The sequence below is a fragment of the Muntiacus reevesi genome, chromosome 1, assembly GCF_963930625.1.
Source record: "Muntiacus reevesi chromosome 1, mMunRee1.1, whole genome shotgun sequence".
NCBI classification, from domain to species: domain Eukaryota; kingdom Metazoa; phylum Chordata; class Mammalia; order Artiodactyla; family Cervidae; genus Muntiacus; species Muntiacus reevesi.
The window spans coordinates 201,074,887-201,102,216 of NC_089249.1; the positions used below are offsets into that span (position 1 = coordinate 201,074,887).

The window sequence follows — 27,330 nt, forward strand, 5'->3', positions numbered from 1 at the left end:
TGTAATAAAAATTCCAACAAGCAAAAGCCCAGGACCAGATGGCTTCACAGGTGAATTTTACCAAAAATTTAGAGATGAGCTAACACCTATCTTACTCAAACCCTTACAGAAAATTGCAGAGGAAGGTAAACTCCCAAACTCATTCTATGAGGCCACCACCACCATAATACCAAAACCAGACAAAGATGCCACAAAAAAAGAAAACTACAGGCCAATATCACTGATAAGCATAGGTGCAAATATCCTCAACAAAATTCTAGCAAACAGAATCCAACAACATATTAAAGAGATCATACATCATGATCAAGTGGGCTTTATTCCAGGGATGCAAAGATTCTTCAATATTCCCAAATCAACCAATGTGATATACCATATTAACAAATTGAAAGATAAAAACTGTGTGATTTCTCAGTAGATGCAGAGAAAGACTTTGACAAAATTCAACACCCATATATGACGAAAATTCTCCAGAAAGCAAGCACAGAAGGAACATACCTCAACGTAATAGAAGCCATATACAGCAAACCCACAGCAAACGTTATCCTCAATGGAAAAAAATTGAAAACATTTCCTCTAAAATCAGGAACAAGACAAGGCTGCTCACTCTCACCACTACTATTCAACATAGTTTTGGAAGCCCTAGTCACAGCAATCAGAGAAGAAAAATAAATAAAATGAACAGATTAGAAAAGAAGACATAAAACTCTCACTGTTTGCAGATGACATGATCCTCTATTTAGAAAACTGTAAAGATACTGCCAGAAATTTACTAGAGCTAATCAATGCATATAGTAAAGTTTCAGGATATAAAATTAATACACAGAAATCCCTTGCATTCCTATACCCTAACAATGGGAAAGAAAACAAACAAACAGAAATTAAGGAAACAATCCCATTTGCCATTGTGATGAAAAGAATAAAATACTTAAGAACAAATTTACCTAAGAAACAAAAGACTTGTATATATAAAACTATAGAACACTGATGAAAGAAATCAAAGATAACATAAATAGATGGAGAAATATACCATGTTCATGGATTGGAAGAATCAGTATAGTGAAAATGAGTATACTACCCAAAGCAGTCTATAGAGTCAACACAATCCCTATCAAACTACCAATGGAATTTTTCACAGAATTAGAACAAATAATTTCACAATGTGTATGGAAACACAAAAACCTCGAATAGCCAAAGCAATCTTGAGAAAGAAGAAGTAACTAGAGGAATCAACCTTCCTGACTTCAGACTATACTACAAAGCTGCAGTCGTCAAGACAGCATGGTACTGGCACAAAGATAGAGACATAGATCAGTGGTACAGAATAGAAGGTTCAGAGATAAATTCACACACCTATGGACACCTTATCTTTGACAAAGGAGGCAAAAATATACAATGGAGAAAAGACAATCTCTTTAACAAGTGGTGCTGGGAAAACTGGTCAACCACCTGTAAAAGAATGAAATTAGAACACTTTCTAATACATACACAAACACAAACTCAAAATGGATTAAAGATCTAAATGTAAGACCAGAAACTATAAAACTCTTCGAGGAAAACAGGCAGAACATACTTCATACTATGTTGGTTTTAAATTTGTTGAGGATTGTTTTATGGCCGAGAATTATGGTGTACTTGGTGAATGTTTCATGTGCACTTGAAAAGAATGTATTTTTTTGTTGTTGTTAGGCTGAGTGTACTATAAACATCAACTAGGTTAAGTTGGTTGATAGTGTTGTTTAGATTTTCTATATCCTTACCTATTTTATTTGTTCTGTTAATTACTGAAGTGTGTTGACATCTAACTACAACTGTGGATCCTGTCTGTTTCTATTCAATTCTGTCAGCTTTTGCTTCATGTGTTTTGAAACTTTTTGTTAGGTGTACATACAATTAAGATTGTCTTCTTAGTTTACCCATTTTTCCATATATTGTCCCTCTTATACCATTTCTTATTCTAAAGTCTATTTTGTCTAATATTAATATAGCTGTTTCAGCTGTCTTTTGATTTGTGTTTTAATAGTGTGTCATTTTTCATCATTCTACTTTAAAAAAATTAATAATTTTTTAAATTGACTGTCATGATTACTTTTTTTGAGGGTATTAAGTATTTTATTGATTACACATGATAATGGATGATACACAAGCTTCATTCCCATCCATAACTTTATCTGGTACCATAATTCAACTTAGATATATTGCACAGGATATGTCAGCAATCATTAATAACCAAAAAAAAAAAAAAAAAACCTCCATGACTCTGCATGGGTAACTCTTTTAATGGTGAACTCCAGGTCACAACACAGTAACTGTCAGTTCAACCACACCTAGGTTCTGAAGACAACAACTTCTCCACCAAAGCAGCTTGTAAATAAATTTCAAATGGAACCTGGCATCACCTTGAAAGAATTCTAACTTCACACTGTTGGGGTAGTTTACCAAAATGGCTTCAGAGTAGACTAACTTTACACAGCACATTTAAAAAAAAAAAAGACATTTATTCAGCATCATGATCAGACTATTTCATTTAGCAATCAACAGCATGGGTACAAAAAAACTGCTACATTAAAACCCTTTGTTGGAGTGCTTTACCCTTTGCACAGAACAGAAACTAAAATAACCTGTTATACAGTTAGTCACAAGTACAGTCCTCGAGTTTTTTTCTTTTAATTTTTTAAATTATTTAATATTATTTAATTATTATTTAATAATTTTAAATAATTTTTAATTTTATTTATTTATTATTTTTATTTATTTTATATTTATATTTAAATAAATAATTATTTAATAATTTTAATTATTTTAAAATTTTTTTAAATTTTAATTTTAGTTTTTTATTAGTTGGAGGCTAATTACTTCACAACATTTCAGTGGGTTTTGTCATACATTGACATGAATCAGCCATGGAGTTACATGTGTTCCCCATCCCGATCCCCCCTCCCACCTCCCTCTCCACCCGATCGCTCTGGGTCTTCCCAGTGCACCAGGCCCGAGCACTTGTCTCATGCATCCCACCTGGGCTGGTGATCTGTTTCACTATAGATAATATACATGCTGTTCTCTCGAAACATCCCACCCTCACCTTCTCCGACAGAGTCAAAAGTCTGTTCTGTACTTCTGTGTCTCTTTTTCTGTTTTGCATATAGGGTTATCATTACCATCTTTCTAAATTCCATATATATGTGTTAGTATGCTGTAATGTTCTTTATCTTTCTGGCTTACTTCACTCTGTATAATGGGCTCCAGTTTCATCCATCTCATTAGAACTGATTCAAATGAATTCTTTTTAATGGCTGAGTAATATTCCATGGTGTATATATACCACAGCTTTCTTATCCATTCGTCTGCTGATGGGCATCTAGGTTGCTTCCGTGTCCTGGCTATTATAAACAGTGCTGCGATGAACATTGGGGTGCACTTGTCTCTTTCAGATCTGGTTTCCTCAGTGTGTATGCCCAGAAGTGGTATTGCTGGGTCATATGGCAGTTCTATTTCCAGTTTTTTAAGAAATCTCCACACTGTTTTCCATAGTGGCTGTACTTGTTTGCATTCCCACCAACAGTGTAAGAGGGTTCCCTTTTCTCCACACCCTCTCCAGCATTTATTGCTTGTGGACTTTTGGATAGCAGCCATCCTGACTGGCGTGTAATGGTACCTCATTGTGGTTTTGATTTGCGTTTCTCTGATAATGAGTAATGTTGAACATCTTTTCATGTGTTTGTTAGCCATCTGTATGTCTTCTTTGGTGAAATGTCTGTTTAGTTCTTTGGCCCATTTTTTGATTGGGTCATTTATTTTTCTGAAATTGAGCTGCAGGAGTTGCTTGTATATTTTTGAGATTAATCCTTTGTCTGTTGCTTCATTTGCTATTATTTTCTCCCAATCTGAGGGCTGTCTTTTCACCTTACTTATAGTTTCCTTTGTTGTGCAAAAACTTTTAATTTTCATTAGGTCCCATTTGTTTATTTTTGCTTTTATTTCCAATATTCTGGGAGGTGGGTCATAGAAGATCTTGCTCTGATTTATGTCGGAGAGTGTTTTGCCTATGTTCTCCTCTAGGAGTTTTATAGTTTCTGGTCTTACATTTAGGTCTTTAATCCATTTTGAGTTTATTTTTGTGTATGGTGTTAGAAAGTGTCCTAGTTTCATTCTTTTACAAGTGGTTGACCAGTTTTCCCAGCACCGCTTGTTAAAGAGGTTGTCTTTTTTCCATTGTATATCCTTGCCTCCTTTGTTGAAGGTAAGGTGTCCATAGGCTCGTGGATTTATCTCTGGGCTTTCTATTCTGTTCCATTGGTCTATATTTCTGTCTTTGTGCCAGTACCATACTGTCTTGATGACTGTGGCTTTGTAGTAGAGTCTGAAGTCAGGCAGGTTGATTCCTCCAGTTCCATTCTTCTTTCTCAAGATTACTTTGGCTGTTCAAGGATTTTTGTGTTTCCATACAAATTGTGAAATTATTTGTTCTAGTTCTGTGAAAAATACCGTTGGTAGCTTGATAGGGATTGCATTGAATCTATAGATTGCTTTGGGTAGAATAGCCATTTTGACAATATTGATTCTTCCAGTCCGTGAACACGGTATGTTTCTCCATCTGTTTGTGTCCTCTTTGATTTCTTTCATCAGTGTTTTATAGTTTTCTATGTATAGGTCTTTTGGTTCTTTAGGTAGATATACTCCTAAGTATTTTATTCTTTTTGTTGCAATGGTGAATGGTATTGTTTCCTTAATTTCTCTTTCTGTTTTTTCATTGTTAGTATATAGGAATGCAAGGGATTAATTTTATATCCTGCAACTTTACTATATTCATTGATTAGCTCTAGTAATTTTCTGGAAAAGTCTTTAGGGTTTTCTATGTAGAGGATCATGTCATCTGCAAACAGCGAGAGTTTCACTTCTTCTTTTCCTATCTGGATTCCTTTTATTTCTTTTTCTGCTCTGATTGCTGTGGCCAAAATTTCCAACACTATGTTGAATAGTAGTGGTGAGAGTGGGCACCCTTGTCTTGTTCCTGATTTCAGGGGAAATGCTTTCAGTTTTTCACCATTGAGGGTGATGCTTGCTGTGGGTTTGTCATATATAGTTTTTATTATGTTGAGGTATGTTCCTTCTATTCCTGCTTTCTGGAGAGTTTTAATCATAAATGAGTGTTGAATTTTGTCAAAGGCTTTCTCTGCATCTATTGAGATAATCATATGGTTTTTATCTTTCAATTTGTTAATGTGGTGTATTACATTGATTGATTTGTGGATATTAAAGAATCCTTGTATTCCAGGGATAAAGCCCACTTGGTCATGGTGTATGATTTTTTAAATATGTTGTTGGATTCTGTTTGCTAGAATTTTGTTAAGGATTTTTGCATCTATGTTCATCAGTGATATTGGCCTGTAGTTTTCTTTTTTTGTGGCATCTTTGTCTGGTTTTAGTCCATACACATGAGTGTTGTCTAAAACATGTCTTCTTTGTAGCAGCTAGGCTCTGCCACCACTATGCTTGCCTGAGTTCACAAATCTGTTGTAACCTGTAGCTTCCCTGTCACTTCTCTGGCTCTCTCTTGCTAAACTTTGTTTCCTGGCAGTAAGTAAAGCCTCCTGCCCCTGCCATAGCTACCGCTACTGCTGGAACCACCATAGCCACCTTGGTTTTGTGGTTTGGCAAAGTATTGGCCTCCACCACCATAGGGGCCAGAACTTCTGCCTCCAAAGTTTCCTCTTTTCATGTGTCCAAAATTTGAAAATTGATTGTTGTAATTGCTAAAATCATTGTAGCTTCTGCCACCTCTAAAATTGCTTCCATCATTACCAAATCCAGCATAACCATCCCCACTGCCACCATGTCCACCACCACCATGGCTGCCACCAAAGCCACCTCGACCACTGGCGTTTCCTCCACGACCAGACTTGTCATTCCCACCGAAACCACCTCCATGACTGCCACCAAAGTTTCCAGAACCACTTCGACCTCTCTGGCTGGATGAAGCACAAGCCATCTCTTGCTTAGACAGAGCTTTTTTCACTTAACAGTTGTGGCCATTCACAGTGTGGTATTTCTGAATGACAGTCTTGTCTACAGAGTCATGGTCATCAAAGATTAAAAAGCAGAGCCTCTCTTTTTGCCACTGCCTCGGTCAGTCATGATTTCAGTCACTTCAGTTTTCCCATACTGTTCAAAATAATCTCTCAGGTTATGTTCTTCGGTGTCTTCTTTACTGCACCAAGAAAAATCTTTTTCACAGTTAAGTGGGCACCTGGTCTTTGAGAATCTTCTCTTGACACGGCCCTGTTTGTTCCACATCTCTTTCATCCACCTTGTGTGGCCTTGCATTCATGGCCACATCCACCTCCTCCACCATGGTGTATGCAACAAACCTGAAGCCTCTGGAGCACTTGTTGATTGGATCCCTCATTACCACATACACAGTGTGTGAGCATTCCCCTCATTACCACACAGTCTGTGAGCATTCCCCGTTGCTCAGAATGGCTCCTCAGACTCTCAGCAGTTGTTTCAAAGCTCAGTCCTCTGAGGAAGAGCTTCCACAGCTGTTCAGGCTCTTTGGGAGACTCTGATTTTTACATGATGGCATGACGGGGGGTGGGGGAAGACTTCAATGATGCTTTCTCGGTGGTGTCCACGGGCGGAAAGGCCATGATTACTATTTAATGTTATTTATTTATTTGGCTGTGATGGCTCTTTGTTAATGCTCACAGGCTTTCTCTAGTTGTGGCAAGTGAGGGCTACTTTTTAGTTGCAATATGAGGGCTTCTCACTGTGGTGGCTTCTCTTGTTGCACAGCACAAGCTCCAGGGTACACAGGCTTCAGCAGTTGCAGCATATGGGCTCAGTAGCTGCAGCTCTCAGGCTTAAGAGCTCAGTAATTGTGGCACACAGGCTTAGTTGCTCTGAGGCATGTGGGATCTTCTCAGACCAGGGATGAACCAGTGCCCCTGCATTGCAGGGTGGACCCTTAATCACTGGACCACCAGGGAGCCCAGTAGTTTATTTTTTAGATAAATTTTTGGCTAACAGAAAAATTGAGCAGAAAACAGTCTTCCCACTTCTTCCCCCATCAGACACACCCAATGGACTATGGCCTGCCAGGCTCCTCTGTCCATGGGAATTTCCAGGCAAGAATCCTGGAGTGAGTTTCCATTTCCTTCTCCAGAGGATCTTCCCAACCCTAGGATCAAACCTGAGTCTCCTTTATAAAGTTTCAGGCAAACTCTTTGCCTTCTGAGCCACAAGGGAAGGTCTTATCAGACACATAGTTTCTGCTAGCATTAACATCTTGCCTTAGTGTGATACATTTGTTACAGTTCATAAGCAAATATTGATATATTATATTAACTCATGTTCATAGTTTACTGTAGGGTTCATTCTTTGTCTTATACAGTTCTGTGGGATTTTACAAATATATGACATGCACCTACCATTACTGTATCATAATGAATAGTTTAACAGTCCTCATCTAATAATGCCTCATGCTACACCTAGTCATTCATTCTTCCTTCCTCCCTGAACTTTTGACCATCACTGATGTTTTTACTGTCTCATGGTTTGGCTCCTTTTCTAGAAAGTCATGTAATTGGAGTCATACGTTATATACCCCTCTGAGATTAGCTTCTTTCACTTAGCAATATGCATTTTAGATTCCTACATGTCCTTTCATGACTTGATGGCTCATTTCTTTTTATTATAAATAATATTTTATTATATGATATATCACAGTTTGTGTATTCACCTATTGAAGGACATCTTGGTTGCTTCCAGGTTTTGGCAATTATAAATAAAGCTGCTACAAACATTTGTATGTAGGTTTTTATGTGGACATAAGTGTTCAGCTCAATTGGGTAGGTATCGAAGAGCACATTTTCTGGGTCCTATGGCAAAACTTACATTTAGCTCTGTAAAAAACTGCAAAAATATCTTCCCAAGTGCCTGTTTCGGTTTTCATTCCTGCTAGCAATAGGTAAGAGTTCCTGTTGTTCCATGTTCTCACATTTGGTCGTGGTGGTTTGGTTTCACAGCATTCTAATAGGTGATAATATTTAATATCTCATTGTTTTATTTTGCAATTCCCTAATGACAAAATGTTGAGCTTCTTTTCATGCTACATGCCTTCTGCATATCTTCTTTAATGAGGAATCTGTTCATATACTTTGCACATTTTTTAATTGGGTTGTTTTCTTGTTGTTGAATTTTAAGAATTTTTTGTATATTTTGGGTAGCAGTTCTGTATCACATATGTATTTTGTGCATATTTTTACCCAGCCTGAGGCTTGTCTTTCATTCTTTTGTCATTGTTTTACTTTTAACCTATCTTTAATTTTAAAGTATATTTATTGTACATAGCTTTGTACAGTTGGCTTGCTTTTTAATCCAATTTGACCATCTCTGTTGTTTGTGTATTTCAACAATTCTATTTAATATTATCATGAAAGAAATGGATTAAAATCTACCATTTTTCTAGTTGATTCCTGTTTGTTCCATCTGTTCTTTGTTCCTTTATTCCTCTTCTACTGCCTGTTTTTCAGTAACTGTTTTTTGTTATTCTATTTTATGTCCATTATTGGCTTATTACTTGCACCACTTTTTAACTAATTTTGTGATCCTAGAGTTCATAATATACTCCTTTAATTAACTAAAGACATTCTTTGAGTAACACTATACAATTTCATAGTTTGAAGCATCTTAGAGTTATACCTCCAGTTTCTTTCTCCCAATTTTGTGTTATAGTTGTCATACATTTTCCTTTATCCTAGCTATAATTCCATACTACTTTGCTATTACTTTTGCTTCAGTCAACTATCTTTTAGGACATAAAAAATTTGAAAAAATATATTTTATGTTTATCTTCTTTTATTCTTTCCCAGACACTTTTATTTCTTTGTGTAGATCCAAGTTTTTGTAGGGCAGGACTATGGGTAGTAAATGATAAACTTTTATTCAACTGAAAAGATGTTTCATACTTCTTGCTTCTAGTCTAGCATATAAGTTGCCATTTCATCCTAACAACAACAATAAAAGATGAACACACTGAAAAAATCAACAACTGCTCTTAGATCCATCAGAGAAGTGAGGCCACAGGGTAAACCTCTGTATCATAAATTGTAACAACAGACAGGTAGAGCAGAAATCCATCTCCATGAGAATGAGTGAGAGTGAAGTCGCTCAGTCGTGTCCGATTCTGCGACCCCATGGACTGTAGCCTACCAGGCTCTTCCGTCCACGGGATTTTCCAGGCAAGAATACTGGAGTGGGTTGCCATTTCCCTGAGTACTGGGATAGAAAAATCTTAACTGTGATTAATAAGATCCTAGCAGCAGCAGCAGAGGCTCAGTATGGACAAGATTGAGAGAGAAAAAACTCCAGGGGGATCCTAGTCATAAGAGAGCTCTCATATTTTCGTGAGTTTTGTCTCTGGCATCCCTACCAGGTTCTCACAGGAAAGACCACAGAAAAATCCCCTCATGCTTCGGGTAGAAGTAGAGAAAAAGGAATTGTTTTGAATTATACTAGAACATTCTGTACTTAACAAGGCCTGCTGTCAAGAGAATCTGCTTTACCAGAGCTGGGGTTTTACCAGAATCTAACTACCCTGAGGTGAGGGAAATACCCAACTCTAGCTCTTTCTAACCTTCCATGTAGGGGAGAGGAAATACCAACTGCAGTCTCCTCTATCCATCCTCTCCCACCTAAGGGGGTGGGGGAACTAAGAAACACTGGTGAAGCTGACAGTCCACAGGCATAGGATCACCACAAGACTGAGACCTAATCATGGAATTATAACATGCTTCCACTCTCTCCACTGTATTCCTAAAGGCCTTCTCACCATGGTTCCTTTTACCCAATAATTGTCCTTCCAACAGAAGACTATAAAGTATACTAGGAGGGGGAGGAAAAAAGTTTAAGGAGACAGAGCAAACATCAGAGCCAGGCCCAGATATGGTAGAGATGTTAGACTTATCAGACTGTAAATTTTAAACAACTGTGATTAATATGTAAAGGGTTCTAGAGGAAGAAATGGAAAACACATAAACCAGATGGGTAGTAAAAGCAGAGAGGTGGAGACTCTAAGAAAAGAATCAAAAGAAAATGCTAGAAGTTAAAAAACACTGTAAGAAAAATCAAGAATGCCTTAGATAGGATTATCAGGATACTGGAGACAGACAAGGAAAGAAACAGTGAGCTTGCAGGTGTGTTAATAGAAACTTCCAAAAATGAGAAACAAAGAGGAAAAAGGCCTTTAAAAATAGTAGTATATCTAGGAACTGTGGGACAACTACAAAATGTCTAAATAACACATTATCAGAGTTCCAAAAGAAGAAAGAGAGAAAGGAACAAAAGAAATATATGAGGCACTAATGACTAAGAACTTCCTCAAGTTAGTTTCAGATACCAAACCATAGATCCAGGAAACTCAGAGAATGATGAGCATGGTTAAATACTGAAAAACCTATACTTAGGTATATTGTATTCAAACTATAGAAAATCAAAGATAAAACATCTTGAAAGAAGGCAGAGGAAAAAGAATAGCGTAAGTGGTATAGTATTATTTGAAAGTGGACTTGGGTTAATTGTAAATATAATTGCAAATGAAACTGACAGAGGATTAATCTCTAAAATATATAAGCAGCTTATATAGCTCAAAATCAGAAAAATAAACAAGCCAATAAAAATTGGACAGAAGACCTAAATAGGCATTTCTCCAAAGAACACATGCAGATGGCCAATAAGCACATGAGAAGATGCTCAACATCACTCATTATTAGAGAAATGCAGATCAAAACCACAATGAGGTATCACTTCATACCAGTCAGAATGGCCATCATCAAAAAATCTACAAACAATAAATGCTGGAGAGAATGTGGAGAAAAAGAGACCTTCCTGCACTGTTGGAGGGAATGTAAACTGATAATATGGAGAACAGTATGGAGATTCCTTAAAAACCTAGGAATAAATCTGTCATGTGACCCAGCAGTCCCATCACTGGGCCCTATACCCCGAGAAAACCACAATTCTAAAAGACACTTGTACCCCAGTGTTCATTGCAGCACTATTTACAATAGCCGGAACATGGAAGCAACCTACATGTCCACTGACAGATGAATGGATAAAGAAGATGTGGTAGGTATATACAATGGAGTATTACTCAGCCATAAAAAGAAATGAGTTTGAGTCAGTGGTAGTGAGGTGGATGAACCTAGAGCCTGTTATACAGAGTCGAGTGAGTCAGAGAAAAACAAATACCATGTATATTCCATATATATGGAATCCAGAAAAATGATATTTATGTATCTATTTGCAAGGAATGGAGACACAAATGTAGAGAGCAGACTTGTTGTCACAGCTTGGGAAGGAGAGGGTGGTACGAATTGAGAAAGTATCATCAACTACATACACTACCATGCGTAAAATAGATAGCTAGTGGAAAGTCGCTATATAAAACAGGGAGCCCAGCCTAGCACTCTGGGATGACCTAGAGGGGTGAGTTGGAGGGAAGGGAGGGAGGCTCCAGAGGGAGGGGATACATGTATAATTATGACTGATTCATGTTGTTGTATGGCAAAAACTAACTCAACATTGTAAGGCAATTTTCCTCCAATTAAAAAATAAAAAAAGAGAAAATCCAAATGCTCAACCAAAGGGAAGAAAAGTTATGACAAACCTAGACAGTGTATCAAAAAGCAGAGACATCACTTTGCTCACAAAGGTTGGTAAAGTCAAAGATCTGGCTTTTCTAGTAGTCATGTATGGATGTGAAAGTTGGATCATAAAGACGGCATGGCACCGAAGAAGTGATGCCTTCAAACTGTGGTGCTGGAGAAGACTCTTGAGAGTCCCTTGGATAGCAAGATCAAACCAGTCAGTCCTTAAGGAAATCAACCCTGGATATTCACTGGAAGGACTGATGCAAAAGCTCCAGAACTTTGGCTACCTAATGGGAAGAGCCGATTCATTGGAAAAGACCCTGTGCTGGGAAAGATTGAGGGCAGGAGGAGAAGGGGATGACAGAGGATGAGATGGTTGGATGGCATCAACCATTACTCAATGGGCATGAGTTTGAGCAAACTCAGGGAGATAGTGAAGGACAGGGAAACCTGGTATGCTGCAATTCATGGGGTCACAAAAAGTCAGACACGATTTAGCAACTGAACAATAACAACAATCAATTGTACCTCAATAAAGCTGTAAAAATAATTTAATTGTTATTCTAAAAGAGAAGAGAAAATGGAATTATATACAATGCTCAAGTAAAACTGCAGAAGGTGGAAAAGAGGGGAAAATATCAGGAAAAAATAACAAGGGCAACAAATAAATGGAAAACAGTAACAAATATAGTAGTTATTAATCTTAACTACATCAGTAATGGCTTTATAGCCACCCTGGGAGACAGTTTGGGAGTTTCTTAAAAAATAAAAGGTCTTACTTATCACCCAGCAATCACAACTCCTTGATATTTACCCAAATAAGTTAAACCTTACATTCACACAAAAACGTGCACATAAACATTTATAACAATTCATAATTGCCAAAATTTGGAAGGAAACAAGATGTTCTTTAGTAGATGAATTGATAAATTGTGGTGCATCCAAAGAATGGACTATTTACTTAGGACCAGAAAGAAAAGAGCTATCAAGTCATGAAAAGACATGATGGCATCTTAAATGTTTATTGCTAATTGAAAGAAGCCAATTTGATATATGATGTCTGACTGCAACTACATAGAATTCAGGGAAAATCAAAACTTATGAAGACAGAAGATCAGTAGTTGCTAGAGACTGGGGGAAGGAGGGATGAATAGGCAGAGCACAGAGGGTTTCTAGGGTAATGATCCATTTAATATGATACTGTAATGGCAAATGCATGTCATTATATTATATTTGTCCAAACCCATGGAATGTACAACACCAAGTTGTTGTTTAGTCTTTTCCGACTCTTTGTGACTACATGTATTGTAGCCTACCAGGCTCCTCTGTCCATGGGATTTCCCAGGCAAGAATACTGGAGTGGGTTGCCATTTCTTTTTCTAGAGGATCTTCCTGACCCAGGGATAGAACCCACGTCCCCTGCATTCACAGGCAAATTGTTTACCACTGAGGCACCAGGGAAGCCCACAACACCAAGAGTCAACCATAATGTAAATTGTGGACTTCAGGTGATAATGATGTATCAGTTTAGGTTCATCAATTTTTGCACGTGTAAAAAATTGCAATGTAAAAAATAATTGCACCACTGTGATACAAGGTGTTAGTAGTGAGAGAGGTTGTGCATGTGTAAGGGCAGAGAATGTCTAGGAACTCTGTACTGTCTGGTCAGTTTTGCTGTGAACCTAAAACTGCTCTAAAAAAATAAAAGTCTGTTTTCCAGAAGGTTTTTTTTTTTTTTCTCCTTCAGTTTAAAAGGTTGTTTCATCGGGTGTTGAATCCTGGTTGACAGCTTTTTTTCTTTCAACACTGAAGACCTCACTTTGTTTTTTTCTGGATTATATAGTTTATGAATATGTCTGCTATAATTTTTAATCTTTGTTTCTCTGTGTGTAATTTTTTTGTCTCACTGCCTTCAAGATTTTTCTCTTTTTGTCTGTTTTTTTTAGCAGTTTGAATGACGTGTCTAAATGTGATTTTTTTGGGGGTAGTATTTATCCTGTTTGTGATTTCTGAGTTTATTGTTTCTCTAGTTTATATTTTTCATTGTTTTCTGAAAGCTCTTGCCTAACTTATCTTTAAATGTTTCTCTTTTTCCCTTTAATTATATTTCGTCCTTCTGAGATAATAATTACATATATATTAGGCCACTTGATATTTTTTCACAGCTCCTGAATACTCTGTTCTGTTTTTTTACATCCTTTTTCTCTTTATGTTTACATTTGAGTAATTTCTATTACTCTATCTCCAGGTTCCTTGATTCTTTCTTGGTTGTATTGAGTCTATAATGTATCTGTCAAAGGCATTCTTCAACTCTCTTATTGTATTTTTTGTTTCTAGAATTTCCATTTAATTCTTTCTTATGATTTTTATATTTCTTCTGGAATTCCCTATCTGTTCATATATGCCATCCATTTTTTTTTACTCAAGACTTTAACTGATTTACCTTACATTTAAATTCCCTGTTAGTTCATTCTAATATCTGGTTTTTCATGATTCTGTTTCAGATAATTGCTTTGTCTGTTAACAGTGCTTTATTTTCTTGTTTTTTTTTTTTTGTGTGTGTGTGTCTCATAATTTTTATTGCATACTTGTAAGTTGGCTTAAAGCTCAACATTTAGAAAACTAAGAGGATGGCATCTGGTCCCATCACTTCATGGGAAATAGATGGGGAAACAGTGGAAACAGTGTCAGACTTTATTTTTTTGGGCTCCAAAATCACTGCAGATGGTGATTGCAGCCATGAAATTAAAAGATACTTACTCCTTGGAAGTAAAGTCATAACCAACCTAGACAGCATATTAAAAATCAGAGACACTACTTTGTCAACAAAAGTCCGTCTAGTCAAGGCTATGGTTTTTCTTGTGGTCATGTATGGATGTGAGAGTTGGACTGTGAAGAAAGCTGAGCGCCAAAAAATGATGATTTTGAACTGCGGTGTTGGAGAAGGCTCTTGAGAGTCCCTTGGACTGCAAGGAGAGCCAACCAGTCCATCCTAAAGGAGATCAGTCCTGGGTGTTCATTGGAAGGATTGATGCTGAAGCTGAAACTCCAATACTTTGGCCACCTCATGCGAAGAGCTGACTCATTGGAAAAGACCCTGATGCTGGGAGGGATTGGGGGCAGGAGGAGAAGGGGACGACAGAGGATGAGATGGCTGGATGGCATCACTGACTTGATGGACATGAGTTTGAGTAAACTCTGGGAGTTGGTGATGGACAGGGAGGCCTGGCGTGCTGCAATTTATGGGGTCGCAAAGAGTCAGACATGACTGAGCAACTGAACTGAACTGAGCTGTATGTAATATAGTGTGTAATTTGTTGTTGAGTCACCAAGTGATGTCCAACTCTTTGCATCCCCATGGACTGCAGCACCCCAGGCTTCCCTATCTGTCCCTCATCATCTCCTGCAGTTATGTCCATTGAATCAGTGATGCCATCCAACCATCTCATCCTCTGTTGCCTTTTTCTCCTTCTGCCTTCAGTCTTTCCCAGAATCAGGGTCTTTTCCAGTGAGTCAATTCTTTGCATCAGGTGTCCAAAGTATTGGACCTTCAGCTTCAGCATCAGTCCTTCAAAGAGTATTCAGGGTTGATTTCCTTTAGGATTGATTGGTTTGATCTCCTTGCCTTCCAAGGGACTCTCAAGAGTCTTCTCCAGCACCACAGTTCAAAAGCACCAATTCTTTGGCACTCTGCCTTCTTTATTGTCCAGCTCTCACACATACATGACTACTGGAAAGACCATAGCCTTGACTAAACTGACCTTTGTCAGCAAAGTGATATCTTTGCTTTTTAACACATTGTCTAGTTTTGTCATAGCTTTCCAGCCAAGAAGAAATCGTCTTCTAATTTCATGACTGCAGTCACCATACACGGTGATTTTAGAGCTGGAAGAGGAAATCTGTCCTCTGCCTCTACCCTTTCCCCTTCTATTAGGCATAAAATGATGGAACCAAATGACCTGATTTTAGTTTTTTTTAATATTGAGTTTTAAGCTGACTTTTTCACTCTCCTCCTTTACCCTCATCAAGAGGCTCTTTAGTTCCTCTTCAGTTTCTGCCATTAGAGTGATATCATCTGCATATCTGAGGTTGTTGATATTTCTCCCAGCAATCTTGATTCTAGTTGCAACTCATACAGCCTGGCATTTCACACGATGTGCTCTGAGTGTAGGTTAAATAAACAGGTGACAATAAACAACCTTGTTGTACTCCTTTTTCAATCCTGAACCAGTCAGTTTTTCCATAAGGGTTCTAACTATTGCTTTTTTTTTTCCCCACTAAGATTATTTTATTTAATTTATTTTTTTTTATTTCTTTTTTTTCCCCCTATGGTGTTAAAGTTTTTTTTTTTCATTTATTTTTATTAGTTGGAGGCTAATTACTTTACAATATTGTAGTGGTTTTTGCCATACATTGACATGAAGCAGCCATGGATTTACATGTATTCCCCATCCTGATCCCCCCTCCCACTTCCCTCCCCATCCGATCCCTCTGGGTCTTCCCTGTGCACCAGCCCTGAGCACCTGTCTCATGCATCCAACCTGGGCTGGTGATCTGTTTCACCCTTGATAGTATACTTGTTTCAATGCTGTTCTCTCAGAACATCCCACCCTTGCCTTCTCCCACAGAGTTCCAAAGTATGTTCTGTACATCTGTGTCTCTTTTTCTGTTTTGCATATAGGGTTATCATTACCATCTTTTAAAATTCCATATATATGCATTAGTATACTATATTGGTCTTTATCTTTCTGGCTTACTTCACTCTGTATAATGGGCTCCAGTTTCATCCATCTCATTAGAACTGATTCAAATGTATTCTTTTTAATGGCTGAGTAATATTCCATAGTGTATATGTACCACAGCTTTCTTATCCATTCGTCTGCTGATGGGCATCTAGGTTGCTTCAGGGTGTGGAGAAAAGGGAACCCTCTTACACTGTTGGTGGGAATGCAAACTAGTACAGCCACTATGGAGAACAGTGTGGAGATTCCTTAAAAAACTGGAAATAGAATTGCCATATGACCCAGCAATCCCACTCCTGGGCATACACACCGAGGAAACCAGATCTGAAAGAGACACATGCACCCCAATGTTCATCGCTAACTGTTGCTTTTTGACCCACATACAGGTTTTTCAGTAGACGAGTAAGATGGCTTGGTGTACCCATCTCTCCAAGAGTTTTCCACAGTTTGTTATGATCCACACAATCAAAGACTTTAGTGTAGTCAATGAAGCAGAAGTAGGTGTTTTTCCGGAATTCCCTTGCTTTCTCTATGATCCAGCGAATGTTGGCAATTTGATCTCTTGTTCCTCTGCCTTTTCTAAACCCAGCTTGAACATTTGAAAGTTCTCTGTTTGTATAATGCTGAAGCCTAGCTTGGATGATTTTGAGCAAAACCTTATGCTAGCATGGGAGATGAGTACTCTTGTCTGGTGGTTTGAATGTTCTAATGTACTGAATGTACTAAAGTACTGCCTTTCTTGGGAATTGGGGTAGTATGTAATACTATGATGTAAACATGATTTTCTTTTCCTGGAAGTATGCACATTTCTTTTTTTCCTAAGTCATTAGTGTGGAGATCTGAGTCAATTTACTTAGTATTTGATCTGAGTTTGAGTTCATTTTTGCTTGCTATATTTTGCCTTCAGTGTACCTTTAGCTTCAAAACATTTTGCTTAGGAAAAGGCTAAGTTTCCAGAAGTTTTGTTTTGTTTTGTTTTTTTAGATATTCCTGCTTCACCTGCAGCTTTGAGGCTTCCCAGTGTACTTGTACCTCAGGATTTTCTTGATGCACTTTGGCCCCTCTCCAGCAGTAATTTTCTGTTATCTGGTACTAGACTTGGCTAGCCTAGTGGTGGAAACCAATGGGGATCCTGTGTTATCCTGCTGCAGTTGTTGCTGCTGTCGCTTCAGTTGTGTCTGACTCTGTGTGACCCCATAGATGGCAGCCCACCAGGCTCTGCCATCTCTGGGATTCTCCAGGCAAGAACACTGGAGTGGGTTGCCATTTCCTTCTCCAGTGCATGAAAGTGAGGTCACTCAGTTGTGTCCGACTCTTCGCTGCCCCATGGTCTGCAGTCTACCAGGTTCCCCCATCCATGGTATTTTCCAGGCAAGAGTACTGGAGTGGGTTGCCATTGCCTTCTCCGTGTTTTCCTGGTCCAGCCTCAATTAGAGACAGTTTGCAAACTCTGTTGCCGTATGGGAGGTCAGGAAATTATCTGGCCCCAAATCTTTAGAAGTGTTGTGCCATTGTGAGAGGTTCATTATACTATCTCCGTCCCAAGACCCACCGAAGATACAAGGAAAAGTTTTGAATGTCATGGAGAGGAGGATCAGGATCATTGAAAAAAGCCCTGGGGACAGAAATAGTCTTTCCTGTGAGCACAAGAGATGTGAATTTCCCTTGTATCTGTGACTCCCAGGAGTCCTGTACCCTCATGTAGCCCATACTTTGCCTTTAGCAATTCTTTGGAAAGTTTTGTGTGAATTCTTCTTATCTTCTCTGGCGCCAGTGTTTCATTCTTTTGTGTTCTACCACAGGTAAACATATGCTCATGTTCCACCTCTTAAGTGTTGGCATCTGAGTGTCCTTAGATTTTAGCTCTTTGAGTGCCCTGTGACCTCAGTTCTCTGATGGGTCCAGTAAAAGTTACCATTTTATGGTTTATCCAGCTGTTGCTGTTGTTGTTAGGGCATGAGCAATACTCTTCCCAGTTTTCTACATCCTAGAATTCTTTGTCTTTTGGGGACTTTTTTTTTTTAATCTAATCCATTTCATATATATTTAATATATAGCATGATAATTGATGTTGCCTTTCATTTGCTAGCAATTTTGATTCCCCCTTTGACTTACAGTTATTTTTTTAACATACCTATTTTTCATTGGTGTATAATTGCTTTAACAGTGTTGTGTTATTTCCTGCTGTACAATGAAGTGAATCAGCTACGTTTTTATGCTTAGTTGCTCAGTTGTGTCTGACTCTTTGCTACCCCATGCTCTGTAGTCCACCAGGCTCCTCTGTCCATGGAATTCTCCAGGTAAGAATACTGGAATGGGTTGCCATTTCCTTCTCCAGGGGATCTTCCCAACCCAGAGATCGAACCCAGGTCTCCTGCATTGCAGGCGGATTCTTTACCATCTGAGCCGCCAGAGAAGCCTAAATCAGTTGTATGTATACATATATCCCCTCTCTCTTGAACCTCCCACCCACCCCCATCCCACACCTCTAGGTCACTCCCAGAAATACAGAACGCTTCACAAATTTGCAAGTCATCCTTATTCAGTGGCCATGCTAGTCTTCTCTATATCATTCCAATTTTAGTATGCGTGCTACCGAAGAGAGCACTGATAATGCAGTTATCTAGATAGAGACTTTTAAAAAGTCACTATCATTCTTATGATTTTTGGACCAGAATGTTTATTCAGAATTTATAGGATATGTGTTTAATATCTCTATTAAGCCAGGTTTATTAATTATTAATAATAGATAAATTCTCTGTATCTTTGCCTGCTTGATCTGTTAAAGATTGAAAAGTTTATGTTAAGGTATCCATTATGGTAGTAGCTTTACTGTTTTTTTTTATTTTTTTATTTTTATTTTTTTTTTCAGTGTCTACAATCAATTTTATTTTAATATAATCTAAACACATACCATTTAGAAAATACCAAGAAAAATTTATGTACAAGAGTTGATGCTATTGCATTTGGATAAAGCTGGCAAGTTCTTGCTACTAGCATAGCCCAGGAAACACCACCGAGGAAACCTAATATATTGGAATAGATGTTGTGGCGTTTGGCCCACAGTTTGATAGCTCTCAGGGTTAACCTGAAGTTGTCAATGTTTGGTACTAGATGTAAAATTTCATTGGTTACCCTGCAACCGTTAAGACTTCTTATACATCTTATATCTAAATTTTTAAGCAGACTGTCATCTCTTAAGTCCAAGTCTTCTGGAATAGTCTGCAGTGCTAATCTTGCAAACAAAATATCAATCTCTATCCCATCAAAACACAGTTTGATAACTGGTACAAATGCCTCTTCAACAGCTCTTAAATCTTTTACTTCTTCCTGTAATTTCAACTTATCATAGAACGAGGTGAAAAAATCACTTTGATCAACATGTCTTGGTGCAACACACAATGCATCAATATCAGCACCTTTTGTATGTACTCCTAATCTATAAGATCCAAATGTAAAAATTTTCCCACCAACATTTTCAATTACAGATTGTGGAAGATTTGATGATTTTCATCCACACACACACACACACTCTCTCTTCATGTGTGCCAGGTCATTGTTTCTCTTTCCTTTCTAATTCCTCAGTGAAGTCTTTGATTCAGTAGCAGACTAAAAAAGACCACTCTTCCCCACCACCCTTGCTTTCACTGATTTCTCGTATCCACTCTTTTACCAGGTTATTTAATTTTCCCAAAATTAAAATCCTGCGCTGCAGCTCCTCTTCCTCTTTAAAAACCCCAAAGGGCTTCAGAGTCTCAACGAGCTTCTGTGTGAGTAGGCAGTCAGTCTCCTTGGGGGCTGCTAAGCTGATGGGAGAAGTAATGCCATAGTGCTTCTGAGGCGGCTGTGTTTGCTGTGATCCCTGTGTTGTAACTGGAAACGGCATCGTCTCCTGCACCGGCACCGCCCAGTCACTCCCGCCCTGGGCATGATCCACTGAGGCGGGAGGGAGGGGGGCGGGGGCCTGCCTTAGCCCTGGGTCCTACCACTGTTTTTTTTTAATACCTTTCTTTATCCCTGGTTATTTTATTTATAATTTTGTGTGTGTGTGTGCAATAGAGTTTATTAAAGTATAAAAGGGATAAAGAAAGCTTCTGACATTAGACATCAGAAGGGGGCAGAAAGAGTACCCGCTTGCTAGTGTTAGCAATGGAGTTACATACTCTCCAATGAATGTCTGGAGGTTGTAAAGACTTACCAGATCTACTCCCATAATTTACATTTTAAGATAACAGAATTAGCCAGAAGATTTAATCCAGAGACTGTCCTCAGGCAGGATACATTATTGTTATATAATCCTTGTAAAGACCAGACCTACTCCCATAATTTACATTTTAAGATTACAGGATTAGCCAGAAGGTTTAATTCAGAGATTGTCCTCAGGCAGGATACTTTATTGTTATATAATCCTAAGGAATGTAGATGAAAGAAAAAAAAGTTTGTCCTTTCTTTCTCCTTGAGAATTCCAGACCCCTCTCTCCTTGGGGACCCCCAGACTTCTTATCAACCTGCCTAGGAAATGACTGTCTCATTCCCCCCTTTTCTTTTAAGAGAATTATGTTGCCAAGGGAAAGGGGTGTCGTTTTCATACCATAACTACTTCCTGCTGTTTAGGGGCGTGGTCCCTAAATTGTTGAGGCAACATATTCTCCTAACCCTCATATTGAGGGTCTCTGATCCAGGGGCCCCAAGTAATAGTTGGAGGAGGCTGTGGCACTCATAGGAGCTTAGACAACCATTTGTAAATTAAAAGCTTTTAGACGGTTAGAAAACCCCATTATACAGTTACAGACATAAGGCAAAATTATCATTAAACAAAGTTAAAATCAAAATGAAAAGTCACATTATGTCCATAGTTACGTCAGTCCAATTTAAGGTTGTTAGATGTAAGAAGAGGCATCACATATGATTATTGTTGGAGGTATTTGCAGACTTGGAGAAAGTCTTTTTCTTGAAGTGGAGATGTCCACCATGGCAAGCCTTCCACTGATGAAGAGGGGAGTCCTCTGCAGACCCAGCAGTTAGACAATTATGAAATGCAGCGTAGGAGTGAGCCCAGGACAGGAAGGCATTGTCTTGAGGATCAAATAGCAGACTCAGGATTTCTGGAGTCAGCAGAAGTAGGCTCACATAGATTATCAGGCCCATTTTTGGCTTGTCCAGACAGTCCCATTATGAAAGCGGATGGGGAAGAAAGTGGGCCAGGGGCTTCAGTAAGCACGGAGTAAGTTGCCCCAGTATCTAAAAGGAAATTGACGGATTGGCCCCCCACAGTTATTAATACCCAGGGTTCCTCAGGTGTAATTAGGATAGGAGCTTGTGTGGGGACCCCTGGGCACCTTCAGTCCTGATTGTCTTGAGTCTGACCCCTGAAACCTATGCCTCTGGGGGCAGCCTCTCTTCCAGTGTGGTCCTTTGCAGACCAGACATGGAATCAGGGCAGCTTAGATGCCTGAGGGCAATCCCGCTTGAGGTGCCCCTCCTTTCCACAGTAATAGCAAGCCCATCCCTTTTCACCTGGGTCCTTCTGGGCATTTCTCTCAGGCTGTTTAAGAATGGTTCTCATAGCCATTGCGAGGGCTTCTGCCTGTTCCTTTGTCCTTCTCTGCCTTTCTTTCTTTTCCTTGTATTCCCTACCATAATAGACCTGAGCCAGTTGCAACAGATTATCTAAAGACTGATTTGGTCCATACGCCCGTTTTAATAGTTTATGGGGGATATCTGGAGCCAACTGAGTGAGAAATCTATCCTTTAAGATCACTTTTCCCTCTTCGCTTTCAGGATCATTCTCAGTGAATCTGCGAAGGGCTTCTCTCAGTCTATCTAGGAATTTACCAGGAGCTTCCTTCTCCTCCTGTTCTGTTTGCCAATTTGGCATAGTTTAAAGGCTTAACGCACGCTTGCCTGCCTGAGTCCTCCAAGAATACATCTGACAAAATGACTCTGATCCCATTTTCCTTTAGCTGTGTTGTAGTCCCAGTCTGGTTCTGTAACTGGGACCACCTGATTCCCAGTGGGGAGGGCGGTTATCTCGTCCTCTCTCTTCCCTACTGATTCATTACCAAACCATTCATCTCCATAAGCAACCGCTTTTCCAAAAATTCGAGTTTTTGAGTCGGGAGTCAGCGTTTGTCCCAAGATATACATCACATCCTTCCAAGTAAGGTCATAAAGCAGAGCAACACCTTTAAAAGCTCTAATATATTTTTCTGGGTCCTCTAAATAGTCTCCCAGATCCTCCTTGATTCTTTGTATTTCTTGATAAGAAAAAGGCTTATTAACTCTCAGACTGATTATTTCTCCTGGTGGGTGCTTCATGAAGAGGCACCAGCTTGTGTGGCTGTTCCTCAGTCTCTCTGGCTGCTCTGTGCATATGATCCCAGGGATAGATTGAAGAAACCTGCTTTTCTTTATCTCTTTGTCTCCTGCCCTCCATCTCATCTAGCAAAGTAGGAGGACAGGAGGGAGCTGAAGGAGTCACACCCAAATCTATACCCTTGTGTCCAAGTCTGGCATATTTCGCAGCGAGAAAAAGGGCAACACATATGCTACTTCTACCCATTTCCCTTGTTTTCTACAGAACCGGTCTAATTGTAAAACAGTATTATACTTAGGAGACCCTCCAACCGGCCACCGTTCACCATCCTCCAATGGATCCCATGGCCATGCAGTATCACATAGGAAGACCACCTGTGTCTTCTTCAAGCCCTGGGGATCAAATCTATCCCAGTTTTTCAGGACACAGTTCAAAGGAGTGAGGCTGGAGTTGTTAGCTCCCATCTTGTCCTGCAGAATCCCGGTCGAGCCCCCAAGATGAAAGGTTGTTGCTGAACCCACAAAAAGACGCCAGGATTCTTGGCCTCCAGAGGAGAATTCAATCTGGGGCCAGAGACGAGGCTTGATCGCTCAGAGCTTTTGTGCAATAGGGTTTATTAAAGTATAAAAAGGATAGAGAAAGCTTCTGACATTGGACATCAGAAGGGGGCAGAAAGAGTACCCTTATTTATAATTTTGTAAGCTGTTTTCAGCCCAGAAATACTTATGAATGTCTTTGTTTTGGAATATCAAGCAAGATAACCCTCTGATTTAATTTAGTTGGTTTTTTTTCTATGATAACTTATAATTTCTTCTTGTTTCTTATATTTTTACCCATCTCTTTATTTTTAATCTGTTTTCTATATCCACTGAAAACTCAAGTACATATTTACTGTCCTCCCTTCCCTAGACTATTGACATAGGTTTCTCATCCGTCTCCTACTTTTACCTTATTACAATCCATTCTCCAGTCAGCAGCCAGAGTAATAATTTTCCAGCAGAAAGCTCTCCTGTGACTTCTCTCACACTTACACTTCTTCCCATGCTCATGTTATGTAATCTACCCGAGCCTATCTCTCCAACCTCATCTCATCACACTCTCCCCTTTGCTTCCTATGCTCTAGCCATACTGGCTTTATTCCTTTTCCTAAACCATGCTGTGCCTTTACTTAAGGGTTTTTGCACAGAGTAGTTTCTCTACCTAGAAGGGTTCTTATCATGACTATTGCCCCCTTTTCCTTCAAGACTAAGTGCATTTGTCACCTCAGAGAATTCTCCCTAAACCTAAAGTAGCCATTCTGTCACCAAGTTACTCTTACGCTTCATTTTTTTTCTTTAAAGCATTTGCTAGTGTCTGAAATATTTCTAATCATTTATTTGTGGAACTCAGTGAGAGTGGGTACCTTGTGTGAGCTCTTTTCTGTTGTATCCCTGGCACCTGTAACCCTGTACATCTCAGGGAGATTTACTTCAGCTATTTCTTTAGGTCTTCATCTAATCAGTTCTCTCCTTCTAAAATTTCTTTTTGTACTCACTTACCTTATCTGGAGTTTTCTTCTAAATGTCATAATTTTCTTCTTTATGTGTTTTCCCTTGAATTTCTCTGAATTCCTTTTTAAGTTTGTTTACTAATACGCTGATTCTGTTTTCTGTAGTACCTAGTTTTTCTCTTTACTGCTTCCATTGGGACTAAAAAATCTGCAATTCCATAATCACATTTTTTCTTACCATATTTTTTTCTGATTATATTGTTTCTATTGCTATAATGTCCTTTCGGAATCTGTTGGAAAAATTATTCAAGTCGGGTCACTTTTTTTGAACTGCTGAATCTTTTGTTTGTCTCACATTTTGCTTTATTTGTTTGCTTTTCATTACAGAGGGAGACCTGGCTTGATAGCTGATTTGCCCAATACTAGGAATCGAGGTGACTCTGCTGTAGATTGTGTCTGTCCTCCTTTAGTGCTTTCAGACTACTGACATGAACAAGAGCGTTACGGAGAGTGAAGTTGTGGTAAAGGGAATAGTCAGGTTTGATATGGAGAATAGTCTTTTTCGTCAAAGGAAAACTGTCTAGCCTTGAAGAATCAGAGGACTTGAGGATTGGTTTAGCTGTATGTGAAGATGGGATAAATGTGTTACTCCTCTCCGTTATCTATATTGACTCTGGCAGAAACATCTAGAATGGCTCCTGGCCCAGAGTTAATACTCAGAATGTTTGTTGAAATGAACTGAAGCACCCTAAGTGATTGATGTGTACTTGGCTCTGTGCTGGATGCTGTGGGAAATCCAGAGATGATAATCCTGTTCCTGCAGTTGGCTCTATCTGGTAGAAATTACTACCCATTTGAAGAGTTTAAAACAAAGGAAGAAATTTCTCAGTAACTCTAGGTGTGCTAAAAAGGAGGGAGAGCTCCTTTGGAATTGATTAGTTGGATAAGTCTTCCAGAAGGGGACAATATTAGCTGGCTTGTAGTGGTAGGAAAAAGGAAGGATGTGGTTAGAGTGAACTCGCTTGTGGGAGTAGCTGATATAAAGATGATGTAGAGGTCCTAATCAACATGATGTGCGTGGGAGAAGTAAAAGGATCAATTCATCTGGAACGTACAAGACATGGGTGTAGAGTGGATAGGACCTGGCCCTGTGAGCCTTGGTTACTAAGCGTAGGATTTTATCCTTTACCTTGTGACTGCTGGAAGGTGTGAGAGGCCTCTGAGCCAGGAAAAAAGAACTGTGGTTAGAACTGCTTGAGGAAGCTCCACTCATAGTTTTCCACTGGTGTGAGGTGAACAGAATGTAAGATGTCTTCTCTTGCATTTTTCCTCTTTTCACCTCATTTGCCTCCTCTCTGTTTCTTCTCTTTCTCCAACATGCATCAGTCTCCTGGGATATTCCCTGGAATGACTTCTGATTCCTACCATTTCTGAAATAATAACATGGTCAGTACCACACTCCTTACTTGATAGTAGCTACTAGAGTCTGGACTCTGAGTAGTATGCCAGATACTTTGGTACTATGCCAGAGATGTTTGAGTTCTCCAAAGGGAAGTTCTGCATCCTGAACTCTGACCTGGGAGCATGCAAAATGGATATCACTGTCTTGTCATATGGCTTATGAAAATTGGCCTTAGGAAAAGAAATAAAAAAACAGAAGAAAGTTATTGTTACTCCATGCCTTGGGGATGGTTTTCATCATCTAAAGAGCTACCTTGCATAAAAGGCCCAGGAAACCATACAGTCTAATGTTTAGAAAGTTGACGCATTTCTCAACCCGTCGCTCTGCCTCCTGAGTCACTGCCTATGGATGATAGGGAAGTCCAGTCCCAACACTGTGTCCAACGTGGTGCTTCCTTGGCCACTTGCCTAAGTGGGCTTCTCACTAACAGGAATGGAGATGAAGATTTCATCATCATTAGGATTACACTCTTCTACTAACCTGAGTTTGTAATACTTGTTCCACATCTCTCCATTTCACTAATATACCCCCTTTTCTAGGGTTTTTCTGAAAATGTCACTTGGCCAAGGGTTTTGTTTTTTGTTTCATTTTATTTTGTTGTGAGCAGCAGAAGCTTGAGAAGATCTGAGGTACCACAGCTGTTCTGCGCTGTCACGGCACTTGCTCTGAGCTTTATCCATCATGAGTGCTGTGTTTCCCATGCGTTTCACAGTGTTTCCTGTACCCTCCATGGTGCATCTTATACCCCTTGGCAGACTCTGCCTCAAACAAACAGGACAGAGTCAACCTAGAACTGTGCTGTGCAGTATAATAGCTACTAGCCATATATGGCTATTTAATTAAATATAGCTAATCAATTAAAATTAAATAATATACAGATTCACAATTGACTTAACCATATTTCATGTGTTTGATAGCCCCATATGGTTTGTGGCTTCTGTACCAGACAGTGCAGATAGATAATTCTCATCATCACAGAAAGTTCTACTGGAATGCTGGTCTTGAAAAATATAGAAAAATACCAACAGGACTGTCTGGGTAGGTGTAGGTACTCCAAGGCAGGTTCAAGTTCTTCATTGCCACTATGTGCAGCAGATGTACCTAATTCTTTATTATTCTAGTTGTTTACAGGGACATCTGATAACTATTAGACACACACACACACATAGACACAGTTGCTTATTAATTCTTACAGACTAGATATTCTAAACCTATTAGAAAGAAGAGAAGCGGTTTCCAAATTACTCCATAATTTTTCTTAACCACAATATAGTTAATACCTCATGTTATTATGCAATGAAGTCCTTTCACTTTGTGCCCCTTTGGGCCTGTCATAAAGAAAAAATAAGCCCACTTTTTGAACCTCTCTTCTTTAATGTCAGGTCACTTGACTTTAAAAGGATGCAATAGAAGCTTTTCATATTCATTCCTTTTAAGAGCCTGATAAAGTACTCACCTCCTTAGACTCTACCGGGGCTCTGGAGATAGAGACCAGGAGTCTCAGCCTTGGGAAGGCCTTCTTGGATGCTGTAGTCTGTCATTTCACACCTTAACCTCAAAGGAAGCCCTTTTTCCTGGGATGGAGCACTTTAGTTCCCACAATTCTTCTCTGAAGTCACTGGGGAGTGGGTGGATGCTTTGTAGAGTGAGGGCGATGCTTTGGTCTGAACTTTTTG

At 39.1% G+C, this 27,330-nt stretch overlaps 1 protein-coding gene, 1 non-coding gene and 1 pseudogene across 2 annotated transcripts; all 3 read right to left on the bottom strand.

The window, feature by feature from the left end:
• Window positions 1-5,554: 5,554 nt before the first annotated feature.
• On the bottom strand, window positions 5,555-15,460 carry LOC136157048 (heterogeneous nuclear ribonucleoprotein A1-like; annotated as a pseudogene).
• A 3,428-nt stretch (window positions 15,461-18,888) lies between these two features.
• On the bottom strand, window positions 18,889-18,995 carry LOC136156740 (U6 spliceosomal RNA). Its single transcript, XR_010661224.1, has one exon. It is a non-coding gene; the product is annotated as a U6 spliceosomal RNA (small nuclear RNA).
• Window positions 18,996-19,255: 260 nt separating this feature from the next.
• Window positions 19,256-20,304, bottom strand: LOC136157064 (poly(A) polymerase alpha-like). The gene is given in 2 exon segments (XM_065919129.1): window positions 19,256-19,889; window positions 20,026-20,304. Coding segments are annotated over 2 exon segments (882 nt in total). The 5' UTR covers window positions 20,274-20,304.
• Window positions 20,305-27,330: the final 7,026 nt, after the last annotated feature.